Below are 19,344 nucleotides of genomic sequence, written 5' to 3'. Positions count from 1 at the left end.
TGCACTTGGCGCCAAGAAGTAAGGGATGATTTGACAACTCTGTAAGGTAAGACCAATTGCCAGTTCTTGCACTGTAGAATGAAGGGCATTATTGCATTTTTATTGTCAAACCAAACAGCTCCCTAACGCTTATATACTTTCAGGGGTGCTATATGTCAATATATTCATACTTTCTCTCTAAGCGTAATAGGGGTAAACCTCAGGATAGGTATCCGAAAATTACCCGAGAAAATAAACAAGGAAATATTATTATCATCCTTATTTTCTGATGTATAAGATCTAATTTAATAATAACCACAGAGCATACTTATAATGATAATTCTATTATATAAATAGATAAAATAAAGAGTATAAGGAATAGTATACTTCTTGCACTAGAGCGCAGCGATGCTGATAATGTATTGTGAATTTAATTGGGAAGTATCAAGATTATACATGCAAAATATATAAAGAATTGAAAGTCAAAGGAGTAGAATGATAATAATCAATCCAACAAGGGAATAACTATAAAACTCTTTGTACTCAATTATCTATCTCAATATTATCATTTCATTTACAAGCAATTGGCTGCTATTTATAGCTTTTGATCCAGTAACAGCTATTAAGCAGTGGAAGAGTTTCTTCCATATCAAAATTGGGCAACTATGAGAACACATGCCCACAACTATAGAAGCAGTTGACATTATAATTAATATAACAAAAATCTGTTTGATTCTTTATTAGAGCATAAAAACCGTGAAGCAAAGCATGAAGAACGCATAAACTAAGAGATGTAATTTTAGTAAACATTGAAAGGTCAAAAGCTTTTCCAATACATCTCACACATCTAAGGGAGAGTTAAAAATTTTACTTGTCCTGTCAGAACATATTACACAATAGCGTCTAAAGACTAGAGCATGAACATTACAAACATCAATTATCACATCTGGTTAAAATGATGTCGTTATGAATGAATCCTCAACATCCATCCATTGATTTACAATGCATGAAAAAAAGTTACGTAAACATTAGTCAGAGAAGAAGCAGTATACTGGGGAGCATAGCTAATCCTTGTATCGTTCAACCTATTCATCTAGCCCATAGTCTTCTCCAAAGTATTTATCAACCAGACCATTTGCCATGTTTCTCAGGTCTTCATTTTCATGAAACTGAAATCTTTCCATGGCATCAATTCCATCCTCCCGCTCAACAAGCTTTGTGCCCTCATGATTTGGCATCCCTCTCAAAACCTACAGGCCAAAATAATATGAAGGACCAGAGCTGAATGTTGAATGCCGAAGGACTTTCAGTAATTAAATAAAAATGTTGAGACTGACATGAACCAACCTACCATCCTTGTTGAAGCATTTTTCACCATTACATGGCATTAGCAGAATGATATCCATCACCAGAATTTTACAATTTTTCCCTAATTGACTTGGATAATGCAGCATGATGCATGAGTAAACTTGCCTCACTCTCAGTAAAATGTTAGTATGCCATTTAAAATATGCCTAGACCATATAGCAGTGACAAAATAAACAAGCCAAAGGCAATGGGAACAAAAGTGAGTCCATAAATTGTTAAACAAACTAGTATATTCCCTTACCAGCTCCATGAATTGTAAGCCTAGTCTGGCAGCTTCTATGTCGGCAGACCTAACCAAATCAATGAAACCAGAAAGGCACCCTCTACCAACAAGGGAAACCAAGTGTTCTTGAATCAATTTCGGCTTTCCTTCACCTTCTGTTGGTGAGACACAGAGGTTGCCCAAAACGTACGCTACTTCCTTCTTTATGTCAAATGGTGATGTTGAAAGAAGATGCAGTAGCAATGCCAGAGCCTCACTAGAATGTATCAATTGCTTGTGTTCTACAGAACCAGCAGCAATATTAGATAGCACCCAAGCTGCTTCCTGCCGAGATAATAAAGCTGCTGAGAGATCTGGAGATGAAAGCTAATTTAGTTACCCAAAATAATAGTAATAATTTACCTTCTTCAAGACTCTGTGCTCACTCTTCAAACATTTCACTAGAACTGCAATAACTTGATCTGTAAATGTTCCATCTACGTTAAGTTTCATATGTAACATGTACTGAACAATACAAAATTCTCATTAGCAACCATCAAGTAGTTAACTAGCCTGTGATTCCATGTCCTGGAACAAGAACATCAGAAATTGTGCTTGAATCGCCAGCCACAAGATTTCCTAAGCTTCGCAGCACCTAGGAAGAAAATTATTTGTCGGTAAACCCGAGATCAATCAATAACTTATCTTTAAAACAGCTCATACCAATATTAGCTGCAAAACTATGCAATGATACAACAGATTAAAATACTGCTCAAAGAGATAACACATAACAAATGCAACCATGACTTGAAGATGGTGATAATGATCCTTGGAAAATAGTAAATTACAGAATGCATTTACGTGAGTTCAATCATGAAACTATATTATCCTCTTCTCCTAGGCTCATCAATCCAAATTATGGAAAATCAAAAGTTATCAAAATATTAGCGTTACAACAAGTCATAATGATATTAGCTGCAGTACTGTTCAATTACATAACATCAACATACTGCTGGAAAGATGACGTAATAAACGGTAACCAGAAGATGTTATTCTCTATAGAGACATGGTATTTGGCGAATGAGTAAATTTCAAGGACGAAATTCTTTCAAGGAGTAAGATCGTAATACTCCAATTCTCCCAAGGGAATTTTGGTCTTTTTCATTTGTTAGTGATCTTTGTACCATAGTATAAAAAGAATACGATGCCTTGCCTTTTCCATTAACGAAAGAGAGAGAGTGTGATCAGTTGAGAGAGAGAAAAAAAGAAGAAAGAAAAAGAAGACGGACAAAGAAAAAAGAGAAAATAAAAGAAAAAGAGAAAAAAAGAAAGTCTTCTTCTTAGTTCGTCCATGAGCAACACATGAGATCAAGTTGTGTTATTGGAAATGGATATCGCGCTTAGAGAAGATTGGAGGTAAATTTCAATCCTTTATCCATGTTAATTGTTACAGAGAAGCATGATTGGATAATTGTAGTAGAAGTAGAACTTAAGAATTTGCAGAAAATATGCCGACAGTGAGCTATTTTGAAAATCATAATAATTTGTACAAATTGATTTGATTCTCGATTTTGGATATGTTAAACTAGACATCTTCAAGAATGTTTTAAAACTTGTTTCAAGCTTAGCGGTTAAGAATTCAAAATTTATTATGTTCTTTTTTTTTTTTGACTCAAGTATAAAAACCTGAAAATTTCTTATTTCAGTGAAGAACATGAATTACGAAATTATTTAACCATTGTTAGACTTCTTCAAAAATTATAAAATTTGGACCAATAAATTTTACATATGTCTAGTGTGATTCTGGAAATTTTCATGATCTTATGGTAAAACAGTAAATTGTTTTATATCTTTAAAACAAGTATGTTCAAAACAGAAAACTGTTTGACAGAATTAATGATGTCTGAAACGTAAATTATTTTCAATAGTTTTTGAAGGAATTTAGCCACGAACTTTCTACCAATGAATTTCCAATATGCCAGCATATGCTCTGTAAAATTCGAGATTTTCCCAATAAGGTAACAATTTATTAAAAATCAGAGAACATGGGCTGTTTTATTTTGGAGATCGAGTATTCAGAGTATTTAATATTGAGTTTAGGAGATGTTTAAAATGAGAAATTTGAGGACAGTGGAATTTATGATTAGGACTTGGTTATATCTTTTGAGAGTTTTATTAATGATTTTTAGGCCGATGATATCAATACGCATTTATTACATGTGGATGCCAAGAGGTAAGGAAACTAGACTTATAAATGAATCACAATCAACAATATGTATATGTTTAACATGTTTGAAAAGCATATTTTTGATATGTACGAATATAAATTTATATGATTTTGCCCATGTGTTTGTGTGATGTGTTGTTATGTGTTAAACGTGATTATGTACATGGGCATAATTGTGTGTGGAAGTTCATTGGCATAAGCATGAACATGCGATGTTCTTATAAGTCTTTTTATAAAAAGAATTATGTTTATTCTCTTTTCTCTCTTCTTCTTTCTTTCTTTCTTTCTTTCTGTTAGCTGATTACACTCTCTCTTTCATTATTGGAAAAGGCAAAACATCTTATTCTTTTTATACTAAGTTACAAAGATCACCAATAAATAAAAATAATAAATACCCTTAAGAGAATTAAAGTATTACAATCTTACCCCCTTAAAAGAATTTCATCCCCAAAATTCACTTTTAGTTATGTTCAAAAGAATCTAAACCTCAAACTTGTGACCTGTGCGTTACTTGAATACTTCAATTATATATTTCTTAGCAACAAAATCACAAAGCCTAAAGGTTTGGCATAAACCTAATTCTATTCTTCCTTACTTTCTTCCCAAGCGATGCGAGGTCCGTACATTTCTAGGTGGGAATTCTCTTCTACTGTTTGTAATACCCAAGCCCAACAACCAAGTAGATATTGTTCGCTTTGGGCACACAATCCGTCGCAGTTTTGTTATTTGGGCTTTACAACCCAAAACGCATCTACTTAGTTAGAAGAGCCCAAGGCTTATATACTAGTCCAAAAACTCTCTCACTGGCGATGTGGGATGTTACATACTTCCCCCCTTAAAGACATCGCGTCATTGTGAGGGTCATCGGAAACAAAACAGAATGAAATCATATCATTAACATATCCATCCATGCATCAGGTCACGAGTCATCTCTAATACTAACTATAATAGCCCAAGCCCAACAACCAAGTAGATATTATTTGCTTTGGGCACACATCCCGTCATGGTTTTGTTGTTTCGCTTTACAACCCAAAATGCATCTACTCAATTAGGAGAGCCCAAGGCTTATAAACTAGTCCAAGAACTCTGTCGCTAGTGATGTGGGATGTAGTTTTCAGAACCTCAGTTTGATTTTCAACAACTAAATGGAAAAATCAAGCCCAAGGCTTATAAACTAGTCCAAGAACTCTGTCGCTAGTGATGTGGGATGTAGTTTTCAGAACCTTAGTTTGATTTTCAACAACTAAATTGAAAAATCAAGCACCACAATTAGAACACAAGAAGTTTGTAAGCAAATGGCATGTAAAGCAAACATTATCAGCAGCTACCACACAACATAAACGGTCATTATGAATTAGTATATTTGTAATGCCATGCATAGAAGTAAACAACAGCCTCAAAAATATTATAGGCAACCATTGCATGTTAAGTGAAGGAGCAGAAGATTTGTCATCTTAAACTTTATATGCTAAACATGTATATATATCCTCAAAGAAAAATAAAAATAAAAATAAAAGAAATGCACTTATTAATCAGGAAAAATATATAGTTTCATTATTCACAAAGGAAGTGATTACTCATTTTGCATATTACCGGAATCAGCAACTGCAAACTATTTGATGTTGCCAATCTTTCTACAAGTAATTGTAGGACACCACTCTTCACCAGCAAGCTGGTAGCTACATTTGAAAGGGCAGAGAGATACACAACTACCCATGCTACCTCCGTTGTTAATTCCTCATCCCTGAAATTAACAGTTCATTTGATTAAACACAAACTTCAGTCTACTTCAACATAAAAGTTACAAGACTAAAACTTTTTCATAAGAAAGAAATAATTGGAGCAACAAACTGACTCTTTCTATCAGAAAATGGAAGAAATATGATGGATATTTCTTAATAAAAGTCAAGTGAAGATAATTCTGGCAAGACGAAAGGAGCTCTAAGCTAATTATTTTCTCATAGAAGTCTTCCCATGCATAAATTCTATAAGAACTGCAAAAATCCTTTAAATATAATATCCTTATGAACTGTTTAAAGAGCATAAAATAGCACCAGCCCGGAGGCCTAGGCATTTGAAGGTCAAAGCATCACAAACTAGAAATTGTGCACACAGAACAAAGAAAGTCAAAGATGAGCAATCGTCAAATAAAATGGACCAAAAAGCACAAAACACCCACAGGCAAGATGGCAGCCATGGAGAACAGATCCCTGAAACTAACCTGACATGGTACATCTAAACCTAGGATGGTTGAATTCTGTTAGGATGTTAATTGTTATGCCTTTGTGGCATATTAGGTCGGATGTTATAAGCCTAGAAACAGTTATGTAAAGTTAGTAAGGACTAACTTTGGATTTGCCTTAGGATTGTAGTTTTCTGGGCATATTGAAGGGGCTGATCAACAGAAGTACAAGACGTGAGTTTTCTGGGGAATCTAAGGGGTTTCAGGGAAAGTTCTACAGAAAAGATTTGTTCTCTTGTAATAGTAGAAGACTCTGTAACTTTCATAACTAATAAAACTCAGGCAAATGCTGCTTTTTTCTGGCCGCAGATGTAGGTACTTTGTACACTGAACCGCGTAAACTGTCTCTTTTCTTTGCTGGTGTATGCGTTCAACTAATTAGTTCTTGCTCTAATCTTGTTCTCAGATATTGCTTTACTGATCTGCAACTTGTTTCGATAAGTTTGATCTCAAATTGATTAATTTTTTTGGACTTAGTACAACAGTACACAACTGACACATCACACATTAAGAAAAGGGACTCCACAACCAAAATGTCAGACATACTTGTACTCAAATGATAAGGGAAATAGGAGATACAAGTAAATTTAGAACATCTATATTAAGATTTATCAACATTAAAGTTAATATATGAAATTAGTAGGGAAGATCAATAAGTTTTGTATCAATACTCCGGATTGTATTCAAGTTTCATGTTTCAGCATCATGTTTTTTGGTCAGAAGTTCTATTTCCATTTCAAGTGAAAATAACCCCTTGCAACAGCATTAAACTACAATTACATCATCTAAGACACTGAGAGAATACATAGTGTAGACAAAACTTGTTGGCCAGACATCCACAGTATAAAGAGGACAACTCCATCAACCCACTATTTTCAATTCACTAGCCCTTTCCCAAAAAGACAATAAGTTTTAGCTTCCTCAGCAATTTAGTCTGGGATACAAAAAATTCAACTATCAAATTATTTTGTTCATAAGATTGGAATACTGTATGGATATCATAAACTAGGATAGGGTTGACAAAAATAGCATAAGCTAAGTATATCTCAGATGGACAATGTGGATGTATGGATAAAAATCAGAACTGCCAAAAAGGAATTGGGGACGTGTGTCTAAATTATGTATACAGCACTGACCTGAAGCCAGAACTCAATGTAATTACTTTTATGAATCCAAAGAGATAATTTCCCACTTACGCTCTCTTCAAGTGACGGAGAATTGCATCCAGAAGTCCATCAACTTTGATGAGTTCTGTTGCAGGTTTAGGATCTGGTCCCTACATCCAGACATGCTGCAGTTAGGTTGTATATTGAGTTTGCGGAAGCCAAATACTCTAACAGGGATGCACATACACAAAAAGAACCTAATCCACCAATATGTTGTAAACGGAAGTTGAAAAAGACTGGTAATATACATAGAAACACAACCATGGGTGTTGACCCATGATTCAAACTTCAACAATACACATTCATATGTACAATTATTTTTATTAAGAAAGAGATGAAAACCTTGATCAGATTTGACAATGCCCAAGCAGCTGTACGCACAGTTGAACCCTTATTTGGCAACATCATTCTTGCCAAAGGTGGTAAGGCCCCTTGGGATAGCAAAACATTTCTGAACTCCTCTCCCTCACCAGCAACATTTCCTAATGCCCATGCACACTGCTCAGCAACAGGCGAGGAACTCTTTTCTGCACAAAAGCAATGCAAGTGATCTTTTGCCATCCAATTTAAAGAAACTGAGAAACTAAATATGTCTGGTACCTAATAGATTATAAGAGAACAATTAAGTAACAATAACAAGTATATAGGAAAGATTATGCAGGTTTTACAATGAAAAAAGTGGTCAGAATTAATTTGATTTCATCACGTCCTCCCTAAATATGAGCTAAAACAGTAAAACATTGAAGCAGTACAAATTGGAAGAAGTAGACATAAAATTCTTCCTCAATATCAAAAGGAGAAAAATGCACCAGTCAACTTGTACCTCCCAGGTGAGCAATAAGCAATGGTAGTGCAGGCAACAAAGCTTTTGTTTCTTCTTGTTTTCCAGCTGCAATGTTTGTAAGGCACCAAGCTGCTTCAAGGAGCTGCATAGAAAACAAAAACAGCATAATCAGAATAAACATGCATATGTTGGATTCTTTAGTTTCATGAAAAAGTAAATTGAAGTTTGGTACGGCATTGGGAAAAAGAGAAAGTTAATAGAAGATATGTAATTACACTCCATAAATCAATTAGTAGCTTTAGAGCTGTAATTCATTTCCTAAAATTTGTGGAAAACTTCCACTGTTACCAAATGAGTGCCTCGTCAATGACCATTGTATACCAACCAAGCTTGTTAAGACAAAAACTTCAATGGCAGCAATACTGACTATCATCGACAATGACCATTGTGTGTTAAAGACTGTATTTGGAGATCATCATCAGTCTTTGAAAACTGTCAATTTTATCAATCTATCACCCACAACTATTGATGCTATACAGGTAGCAATGCTGACTATCATCGACAATGACCATTGTGTGTTAAAGACTGTATTTGGAGATCATCATCAGTCTTTGAAAACTGTCAATTTCATCAATCTATCACCAACAACTATTGATGCTATACAGGTAGCAATGCTGACTATCATCGACAATGACCATTGTGTGTTAAAGACTGTATTTGGAGATCATCATCAGTCTTTGAAAACTGTCAATTTTATCAATCTATCACCGACAACTATTGATGCTATATAGGTAGCAATGCTGACTATCATCGACAATGACCATTGTGTATTAAAGACTGTATTTGGAGATCATCATCAGTCTTTGAAAACTGTCAATTTTATCAATCTATCACCGACAACTATTGATGCTCGATAGGTCATAATTCATCACTGACAGTGACCATCACCATGCATCACTGATGCTTATCTTTATTGCCAAACAACTATCTTTTCTTCACTTAATCCCCGGTTACTATTTGCCAGTTTCTCATACACAACAGTAAAACATTGTGCAAAAGTTGTACATCTCACTTAAATCTTTTTCCAGCGAGAACCACAATTAGTGAAACAAAAGGAGAATTAGATGCATAATGTCTAACTATGAGGTCTATGGCTGAGTACGATAAAATAATAAATAATCACTCAGTACTGCTTTAGGATAGCTCAGTATTCCAACTAAATGATACTTGGAACCTATCAGTTAGTGATACATACACGTTCACAGTTGTCCCCATTTTCCCCATTTTACAATACCCAAAGAAAATAATAAAAAAGAGATATAATAAACATAAAAATCTGTCATTATAAAAATCTATCATTATTTGGTGCTCAGAATGACTCGAATTAAATGTATTCATAAAATATGGCAAAGAAACCACCAAACAGGACAAAGTGTTCAGACCTGTTCATCTGGAGAGCCAAATGCAAGACACTGCACAAGGACGGGTATAGCTCCTGCTTTAAGAGCAGTTTCTATGGGTGGGAATTCAAATCTTGACAATAAACGCCTCAGTTCACGAAGGGCATTCACCCTTTTCTGCATTGCCCCTTTCCCACTAGAGTTGAAGAGTGAAGATAGAGTTGGTAAAACTTTCAACAACAGAATTAGGAACCAAGCCGTATGGATGAAAGATCATCATGATGATACACTACAAAAGTAAGCTATGTGACAAGTGATTATATATGCAGATAAAATTTCTCATAGCCACAATCAGCTTTCCTTCAACAGGCAAACTACTTTCTAGAATAATTGCTTGCAATAATTTGAGAAAACACATTGCACTTTCAAAGGAGCTCGTTTCCCAGAAGTACATGACAGCAAAATATTTGCTCATAAAATTCTTCTAAACCATTCAATAATATCAGCGGAAAAGTTATTTCCCATGAGGTTTATCATACGCTATACCAGTCCTTAATATATAGTATCGTTCATGCACTTGCGGCTTCCCAACAATGTCCGAACAGTTACCTCCTATTATGTTTCCCATAGTTTTATTCATATTCCACTAAAATGTTTCAGGAGATTCCCTCTGAACTCCTAAGGTCGTAACTTCCACGATGTCCTCTGACCAAGCCAAACTACTTTTTTTCTTTTTTGGGCAATAGAACTAAATATGACATATAAAGACAGATCATAAAGCAAATAAGTTGGATCCAGCACAAAGCTTGAACTTCTCAAACAATACACAAACAAGAACTTGTTTCATTAATACACAAACAAGCAACAGGTAAAACGATAGACATACAGTTAGGAAAAAAAAAATAAGCAGGAAGAACTATTTGCCCAGCCATATCCTGCAATATATATTAAATCCACACCACACATACTCAGTCTCAGTCAACTACAGTAACGCTAGATATGGGAAACCAAGATTAAGCACTACATTATCCTTTAAAATCAACTATATGTCTCAGCTTATAATTTGTAAATATATTGTTGACATACTGATATGCAACAGCGGACTTCAACTCCTCCACAGCTGATGAGGTCTGCATCTCCAAAATTGATTGCTCTTCATCAACCATCATATCACTGTCAGAGGAAACTTCACCATCAGCACTAGTCCCAACTCTACACAAGCGCTTCGCACGAACCAACGATTCCCTTCTTTCCTTCCCCACAGTAACAGCATTTTGCCTCCGCCGTTGTGCCGCAACATTCCCAACTAGAAACCAAATAACAGAACACATCTTCATAATAATTTTCATTTTTCTTTTTCCGTTATTGAACGACATGTCGTTTGATAGCCCCATCAATTACTGTAGTCACATTGATTACTGTCATTACCTACTTTAACTACTTGCGCAACTCGTAGTGAGTTCTCCACAATCTATCAAACCTCAGACAATGTCAAAAGCCAGACTCTAATTTTTCTTTTTTGTAATTTTCGCGGCAACAAACAGAAAAAATAAAAAAGAAATCGACAAATAAGAAAACCTAGTACCAAGGTTTTGGGCCAGGGCACTTACCTGAAGACTTGATAGGGTCCCTTTTGTGATGATTCAAGCTATCGTCAGCCATTAAAAGAGGAACCTACGAGGCTGTATCTTCACGCGAAGAAAGTTGAAGTGAAAATTTTTTGAATGTAAACTCGAAAGCGCCCCCAGAATGCAACGATCGATCGCTTTTTCACGCGCCCAAGCGCCAAAATTCTTCCGCCTTTGATTCTTGATATTTTTTGAGAAAGCCCCTAGCATTTTCTAGTTTTACGATGGTACCCCCCCGGGCGCCTTGCTCGCCCAAAAGTAATTTCATGAATATGCGTGGGATACGATGAAGTTACCAAAGTATCCTTAATAATAATAGTCAATTAATCAAATTATATCAGCCACTCGGCCTTTGACCGAGTGGTGAGGGCCCTCCAACTTGGAGGGCAGTAGTTCGAACCCTCATAAAAATAGTGTGTGGGTATTTTTTTTCTCAATTAAAATTGAGTGAATGCAGTCCTCTTCTTTATTCATAAGTGAGTGGACATTCCTCGAATATTTGTAAGAGTTAAAAATTGGGCAGAGCTCCATTAGTATTGATGTAAGTTAGTCCCAATAATAGTCTGATTTGTAAATATCAGTTATACTCTCATGTAATATGAGTTGTAATCTGAGTAATAGTCTTATGTAATTAAAAAAAATTAATCAAATTATATCACCATTAAGTGAAAGTCGCAATAAGTGATTAGAACCCAAATCTTACAATTGTGAAGTCATGTGTTCAAGACTTCAAGCTCTTATAATGCGTTGTGAAGGTTTAATTTCCTTCATATATTATTGCTCTTTCTTCTTCGTTAACTTATTTGTGTATGTTAATGAAATTTGTCACAATTGATTGAAAGACACACAAATTAATAAAAGAATTAAAGTTATAAAATAATTTTTATTATGTTTGATGTGAATACTTCATTTTCATTTTCATTTGAATCTTGAGATTAGGTATGAACTAATGTTTCGTAGCAATTTATGTGGTAAAAATACTTGATAAAGATTGTTATAATAAAAATTGTAAATTTGAAATAGGTTAATCGAGCCTAGAAATTTAGAGAGCTGAAAATACAAACAATGTTAGTTTGTTTGATTTTTTAGTGCATTTCGTAATAGTTTCTACAATTTTCAAGACCAGACCCCCACTTTTGCCTTTTATGCTTGACAAATATTAATCGTCATTGAACACTTTATACTCACTTTTATTTACAATTTTTTTATAAATATTAAATAATCTTCTGTCCAAAACTTTATTAAATTTCATCTAGCACTTGTTCTTTTCCTATTTTTATTTTCTTTTCTTCTTTCTTATGCAATTATCAACACTATCATATCCACATCCACCAAAAGAGAATTTTTGAGCAAGAGCTTATTTTATTCATACTACTTTAACAATTTTTTTTTAAAATACGCTTTTTTAACAAAGATAATTTTTGCACTAAAATTTTTAAATACAATATAGAAGAATGAATGAATTCAAATTGAAAATAAAATTTGCCAATCAACCCTGTAATCTATGTGATGTTAAAGTTGGAATCAAAATTTTGCATAGAGCAGTTGAGTGATTTGATTTTCAATTTTTTAATATTAAGTACAAATAAAATTTGTTTTTTAAGGAATAAAATATGTATTTTTTAAATAAAAAAAATGTGTTTAATTTCAATAGAATCAAATTCAATTGACGATTCATCATAGTTCAAAGCTCAGCCTTCTTAAAGCTATTGGTAATTGTCCATAAAAAAAACAAATGTTTACCATATTTTTGTGAAAAACTTATGTGCCATTTCATGGATCCAAACGTCAGGCTATACTGATAAAGGGTGTCCGATTCACATAAAGTTTCTCACTTTTTCACTACTTTGTTAATAATTTGCAATGCTTAATCCTAAAACTTTTGATTCACTTAAACAATAAAAATTGTTAAAAGAGAATAGGAATAAATGTTAAAGAGCAGAGACGTGAACAAGAAGGACAAAATTTGAAAACAAAAACAAAATTTTAGTATATCTTTTTTTTTGGGTTAATGTTACGGATAAATTTATAATTTTTATGTTGCTAATATTGAAGATGTAATCTTTAATTTCTATGTATTTCTTGAAGCTTAGCATTAAAAAATTAAAAAGTAATTAAAGATATAATATAAATAATATCAAGACTGATATTATTTCTTTACGTGGAACATATAATTCAATAGCAACCACATAGTATACTTGTAAGAGATGTTAATCTAAATAAAAGGATAAAATAAGAGTATAGAAAAATAAAATATTTAGATACTTCTTGTAATAGAGCTGCTCATACATATTAATGTGTAATGGATTTAAACAAAAAAAAAATACTTTAATACTTATAAAAGAATTGTAAATAAAAAAAAGAGTGTAAGCTGTTAATTTGAATTTTAACCGCGCATGTAAAAAGAAAATACCACAATACTTATTCATATTCTATAAAGAAAGAAGATACAAACAATGAAGAAAATTGTTATTCCAGGGATAAATCTGGCACTAAGTGGATGTATTTTAAACTGTGTTATTATTATAGATTTGGTTATTGGACTTTTGAACTCAACATGATTCATTTTGACACCCATTTTCTTCATACACCCCCTCCCTACTATAATTTAAATTTTAAAGTTTTGTTCCCTAAACCACTCAATATCCCAAATCAACCCTACATTACAACTTCATATAATCATAATCCATCTTGTTTCTCTTCAAACCCACCAAAATTAAGCCCAATTCCTTTTTTTTTTTCATTCCCTATTTGATAGTAAACAAATTTTTCTGAAGAAACACTGATCCAATATAAATTAAAAAGTTCAAGTTCCCAAAAGTGATAAGTAAGCGATAATATTCAAATCAAGATATGATTCGTGTGGTAAGATTAATTCAACCGAATATCCTCTAGTTGGGGCTTTGTTTGCTGAATCTTCCAGAATCCATTGAACTTGTGCAAAATAAGTCATCTGGTATATAAATTTAGCCAGCCATTGGACTTGAGAAAAACCGCTTTGTCTCTTTTTCTGCAAATATAACCAGAGGAAGTTATAAATATCAATTCAATTTATCCAATAATTCAAAGACAAAAAATAACAGAAAATAACATAAATGGGGAACATGTGAAACTGACAACCAGTAACAGCACACCTTCTCTGAATTGACATCCACGCGTCGCCTTCTTCTTCCTTTTCATAGCACACTTTAATTTCCACCTAACGGTCTCTCCAAAGAGGGAAAAAAAAAAAACACCATCTCTCACTCAGTTTCGAATTTCCTTACTACCAAACTATTCATTCATTCGTTCACGTTTACTCAGATCTTTCCATCCCACTCCGCCATGGCCACGCCGCCGCTGAAGGCCGTGACACTGACCCACGTGCGGTACCGAAAGGGCGATCAGCTGGGCCACTTCTTAGCGTGGGTCTCGCTCGTCCCCGTCTTCATAAGCCTCGGCGGGTTCGTTTCCCATTTCATCTTTCGCCGCGAGATTCAAGGCATGTTCTTCGCTCTCGGCCTCTTAGTCTCCCAATTCATCAACGAGTTCATCAAAACGACGGTCCAGCAGGCCCGCCCCGAGATGTGCGTGCTCTTGGAAACGTGCGATTCCCACGGCTGGCCCTCCAGTCACTCCCAGTACATGTTCTTTTTCGCCGTTTACTTTACGCTCTTGACTTGCAAAGGGATCGGGCTTTGGGGGATTAAAAACAGGTGGTTCTCAAACGTTCTGCATTGGACTTTGGCTGTGTTGACTATGTACTCGAGGGTTTATTTGGGTTACCATACAGTCGCTCAGGTCTTTTCCGGGGCTATTTTGGGGATTTTGATCGGAGCTGGGTGGTTTTGGTTTGTCAATTCGGTGTTGTTTCCGTATTTTCCGGCTATCGAGGAGAGTGCTTTTGGGAGATATTTTTATGTCAAGGATACTTCTCATATTCCTAATCCGTTGAAGTTCGAGTACAACAATGCCAGGGCTGCTAGAAGTAGTGCTAACAAGGTTTCTAAAAGCAATTGACTGATGAAATCTCATCTGGGTATGTGAGTACTTTTTATGTTTCTTTCTTTGTCGCTGTTGTGTTTTCTTTTGAGTTCGTTGATTGAATGTTTTGCTCTGATTTGAATTCGGTTGTGAATTGTTTAAATGATCGTGTATGTATAGCACTAAAGTAGCGGTTAAATTTGATCTAGAAGGTTAGGATAGTAATGAATGGATGTGATTTTTATGTTAAGGCGATGTTAATTGAAACACTGTTCCAGAATTATATCATTTTTGCATATATTGTTTACTATCATGTGAGGCGTTGTGTGAGTTGTGAATATCATAGATTGGTAAGTTTTTAATGACAGGCCAGAAAGAAGGATTAGGATCTCTGGAATTTCATTGTTGCATGGCTTTTGTGTTAAAACTTCTTTTAATGCCTCTGTCAAAGTAAGCTTTGTAGTCGGAACAGAAAGTGGATGGTATTTGATGTATGATTGTTTAAACGTAGCTATCAAACCTGTGCTTAAGGTACATTTATGTTAGAAAATTATGGCAACGGTGGGTCTTTTCTATGAGTTTTATGCATTTGGTGGTTACTTTTGGGATAATCAAGCCTATGGAAACCATTGTATTACTGATGACTATTGAGAAAAGCATTGTTAGCTACAGTGAATTTCACTTAAATATGAAATTATGTAAGGCCCAAGTAAGTGGTAATAAAGTTCAGTGGGATCAGGCCAAACCTGCCTATGCTGGTGAAATATGACACTGCTGGCCTCCTTGTCCAAGGTTGATTGCATCTTCTGTCATGTAAGATGTGGGAGAGATGCATAATGCTTGACTCAACCTGGTTATGCCTCAATGTTGTCATGGTTAATAGACTCGGTTTCTGATTATCACATTGACATCAGCAGTAGTTAAACTTATAAATAAATAAATAAAGCAATGAATAGCTTAATTATACATAAAGGCCCTTGTCAAAATTTCTGCAACCTTATTTCCACATTGTATGCTTTTTCTAGAAGGAAATTATTTATAGATTGTGTAAGATAAAACTATTTTGAGTGTTCGTGGCTGTAAGTTTGTTTTCAAGTTTGTGAAACCTCACGGTGGCTATGCTTAGTGCTGTCTGGTGGTACAAAAGATCTTGGTTTTTGATGGATCTCTTAAATGAGTTGAAGAATGCATGAGGTTTTGGATTGAATACCAGTCACAGAAATGACTTGATGCTGCAACCTAAAAAGTTGAACTTACATTGCTTTGATCATCAAATTGTATTTCTCCTCATCATCTGGCAGGGTGTAAAATCCATTATCCATTTTATTTGTTACAGGGTTTTATGCAAAGATCCTCGTTTATTACATTAATTTTTCATTGCTTTTGTTTCTCAATATGGAAAATGAATTTGCTTGATTATAAGGTTACAGTGCCTTTTGATATGGTTCATGTAGTGCAAGCTTACTTTTTCGTTTTACTTAGCAATCCTCATATCTTACTGCTGCTTTTGAGTTATGCTTTAACCAAAATGAAAAATGATGAAGTTTTGGAAAGACAATTTAATCTTCCTGTAGAATTCTAATCTGAAATTTATGTTAAGGCAATAGTGTGGGTCTTCTATGGAAATTGAGTCTTTTTATTTTTTTAGCATGGCCTTCCGAGTTCTGATTGACTCTGTTGAATTTTATAAGTACTTGAAATATTTTTATGGAGAATTTTTTTTTTGGAAAGTCACATGATGAGAGGATTGATGGACAAGTTTTAAATGTGGGATCAACATTCTCTCCTGATCTATGTTCTTACTTCTATAAATACACGTTATTGATTGATTGTTAATGGAAGGTAAAACAATAAAAAACTAATCCATGTACAAATGCACATGTGACTCAATGTTGATAAAAGCCTCAGGAGATCAGAGAGGGTTCTTATTCTTATTTGTGTGCAATTTGAATGCCTTGGATTTATCATCGAAGAACATGGAATTATACTATTATAGATTTTGTCAGGTAGATTTGCAGGGGAAAAGAATGCAAGAAAGGAAGAGTGGGAGGAAGGAAAATGTGGTAAAAGAGAATGGAAAACTTATTTCCATCTATCTGTTGGTTTAGAGGAATGACAGGAGAATTTGTTGGGAGAACAAAATTTGTTACCATTTTCATTTTCATTGCAAGATTTGGTGGACTTGGAAGGAAGCTAATCCCTTGAAAAGCTTTCCCTTTTGTGGTTTAATTTAAACCAAATGAGTTGAAGGAACTTTGTCCCTTTCCTTCTTCCTGTCATCCCTTTGTCTTCTCCTCAATTTAAATGTTACCTAACAGCATGATAGAACTATAGTGGTGATGTGTGGAAGAGCTGCTTTTTAGGGTCTTAAATGATAATTAAATGTGCCTTAAAATTTAGAATGAGAAATTTCCTTAAGTCAATGTGATAGAACTAGAATAGGATGGACATGTGGTAGAAATGTTTTGCGGGACTTATATGATAATAAACCGTGCCTTACTTTTATAGAGAGAATTTTCCATAAGTCAGTATGCATCTTTGAAAATATGTTGTGAGAGCAAGGTGACTATAATCAGAAACTAGCATTTCTGTGTTCGAGTCTTTTAATGAACACAGGGAAGGGTAATTCTGTGCAGAAAATCATTTATGTAGGTGGGTCCAAATGGTGAGGATGACTTGCATGTTTATGTGATGTTTCCTTTAGTTGACAAGTATCGCATAGAATTTCATGGGTGAGGTTGGAGTTGTTCCTTTTTTGTACTAGGAATGGCGCTTATAACATATATATTGAATGTTGGTTTCAGTAAACATCAATTTCTTTATTTAGTGAAAGTCATGGTTATAATTTGATGTGTGCTGACGTTGCTATTACTATTATACAGAATATTGCTTAGTTTCATCGTTGTTCATCATTGTTCATCATTGTCTGTAAATTGTATAAGCATATTTGCATTGCTGATTTTTACAAATGTTGCTCAGAACTTTTCTTGCCACACTTCATTTCTTCCTACTATGCATGTGCCCTTGTAAAATTGTATGTTTTGGGGAGACCCTTTGATGTTGATAATCACTCTTGATTTTGTTGGCAGGTTAGTAGATCCAAATTTGTGTTGTAGATTCTGGTATAGCTTGCATGGACAAGCCGGACAAGCTGATTAAGCATACGTGCCTTTCTTTCTTTTTTATCACTTCATTTTGAAAAACACACAAAAACCTAGCTGGAGGGACTAGCTCTGGGGTTTAGACCGTCTAAATAGGCATATAATAATTTTTGCAGCAGTTTCTGTGCGATGAAAAAACTGGTACAGAAAACCATGCTCTCTAGATTTATCACTTTACAAGAAAACCATACTCTCTAGATTTATCACATTTACAAACTATAATATAATGCAATATTTAGGCATCAGCTGGGGAGTTTATAGATTATTCTAAGTTTCTTATTTTTTGAAAGATGCTGAACTTGTTCAGAATTCATCTTAATTTTAAGATCTGATGCTTGCAAGGGTAAATTTTTCTTTCTTATGAATAATATTCATTTCCAATCTAAAATGTTCTAGTTTCACATAACTTTCATTGCTTAACTTTTTACTTGAAATTGCTTTCATGAATTAATGGCATCGTTAATGCTGTTTGATATCATGTGCTATTCTAGTTGTGAGTCCTTTTCATGTCCTCACTGTGAATGTGAATGTTGGGTCGGTTATAGGCCAACCTGAAGTCCGAACCATATTAAAAATTGATAAATTATATAAAATGGCCAACCAAATTCGATTTTTTTTAATCTATTTATGTACAAATAAAGATTTTCTTCTGGCATGATTATGATCTCTTATGAGTTCTAAAGATGTGTCGCCTGTATCTTTCACATGTTTCTGGCTCAATAAATGTATGGATTAGGAGGCTCTCAAGGGATTAATTAATTGCTTTCCAAGTATTAGTTTTGAATTTTGGGAGGTAGACAAAATTAATTTAGGTTTAAAATAATTGGGAATACATCACTTGTAAACTATGTATCTCGATGAAATATCCGTAGTATTAGTGTTTTATTTTCACTTGAATCAAATGAGTCCAGATTTCACATGAAAAGAGAATCAACTCTATTAGCCAAGATTTTATTGACTTGCATCCGAAGCTAATTTTATATCTTTATTTATATATTAATTTCACAGTCATTTATCTGTACATTATACAAATTCTTTAAATTCCCTTGTTACCATACTTTGTTTATCAACAATGACGAACGGGAAGATTTACTCGCCATTTGTCTAATTTCTTTCCAAAAAAGGAAAAAAGAAAGCAAAAATAAATAATAATAAATGGTTCATAATTCATTCTAAGAAAGCTGATCAACATTCTCATCTTAATGGTCTCTATGATATTAAGAT

General features: G+C 34.2%; 2 protein-coding genes across 4 annotated transcripts; one reads left to right on the top strand and one right to left on the bottom strand.

The window, feature by feature from the left end:
- Positions 1 to 764: 764 nt before the first annotated feature.
- Positions 765 to 11,211, bottom strand: LOC102615046 (importin subunit alpha-9). Of its 2 annotated transcripts, none has more exons than XM_025100142.2 (11): positions 10,979 to 11,211; positions 10,455 to 10,768; positions 9,411 to 9,564; positions 8,008 to 8,110; positions 7,527 to 7,711; positions 7,215 to 7,294; positions 5,370 to 5,520; positions 2,123 to 2,204; positions 1,973 to 2,031; positions 1,589 to 1,894; positions 765 to 1,229 (listed from the first exon to the last, which is right to left on the bottom strand). In XM_025100142.2, the coding sequence occupies exons 2-11, from the start codon at positions 10,760 to 10,762 to the stop codon at positions 1,065 to 1,067; spliced, it is 1,593 nt and encodes a 530-aa protein (XP_024955910.1). In that variant the 5' UTR covers positions 10,763 to 10,768; positions 10,979 to 11,211; the 3' UTR covers positions 765 to 1,064. The 2 variants fall into 2 exon arrangements, with proteins under 2 accessions (XP_024955910.1, XP_006480649.1); XM_006480586.4 differs by having other exon boundaries at positions 10,455 to 10,674; positions 10,979 to 11,208.
- A 2,971-nt stretch (positions 11,212 to 14,182) lies between these two features.
- LOC102614555 (lipid phosphate phosphatase gamma) lies at positions 14,183 to 18,526 on the top strand. 2 transcript variants are annotated; one of them, XM_006480584.4, is made up of 2 exons: positions 14,183 to 15,014; positions 18,049 to 18,526. In XM_006480584.4, the coding sequence occupies exon 1, from the start codon at positions 14,321 to 14,323 to the stop codon at positions 14,993 to 14,995; it is 675 nt and encodes a 224-aa protein (XP_006480647.1). In that variant the 5' UTR covers positions 14,183 to 14,320; the 3' UTR covers positions 14,996 to 15,014; positions 18,049 to 18,526. The 2 variants fall into 2 exon arrangements, with proteins under 2 accessions (XP_006480647.1, XP_006480648.1); XM_006480585.4 differs by having other exon boundaries at positions 14,183 to 15,018.
- Positions 18,527 to 19,344: the final 818 nt, after the last annotated feature.

Source organism: Citrus sinensis, chromosome 6 (assembly GCF_022201045.2).
Source record: "Citrus sinensis cultivar Valencia sweet orange chromosome 6, DVS_A1.0, whole genome shotgun sequence".
NCBI lineage: Eukaryota > Viridiplantae > Streptophyta > Magnoliopsida > Sapindales > Rutaceae > Citrus > Citrus sinensis.
This window is presented reverse-complemented; position numbering and strand designations above follow the sequence as displayed.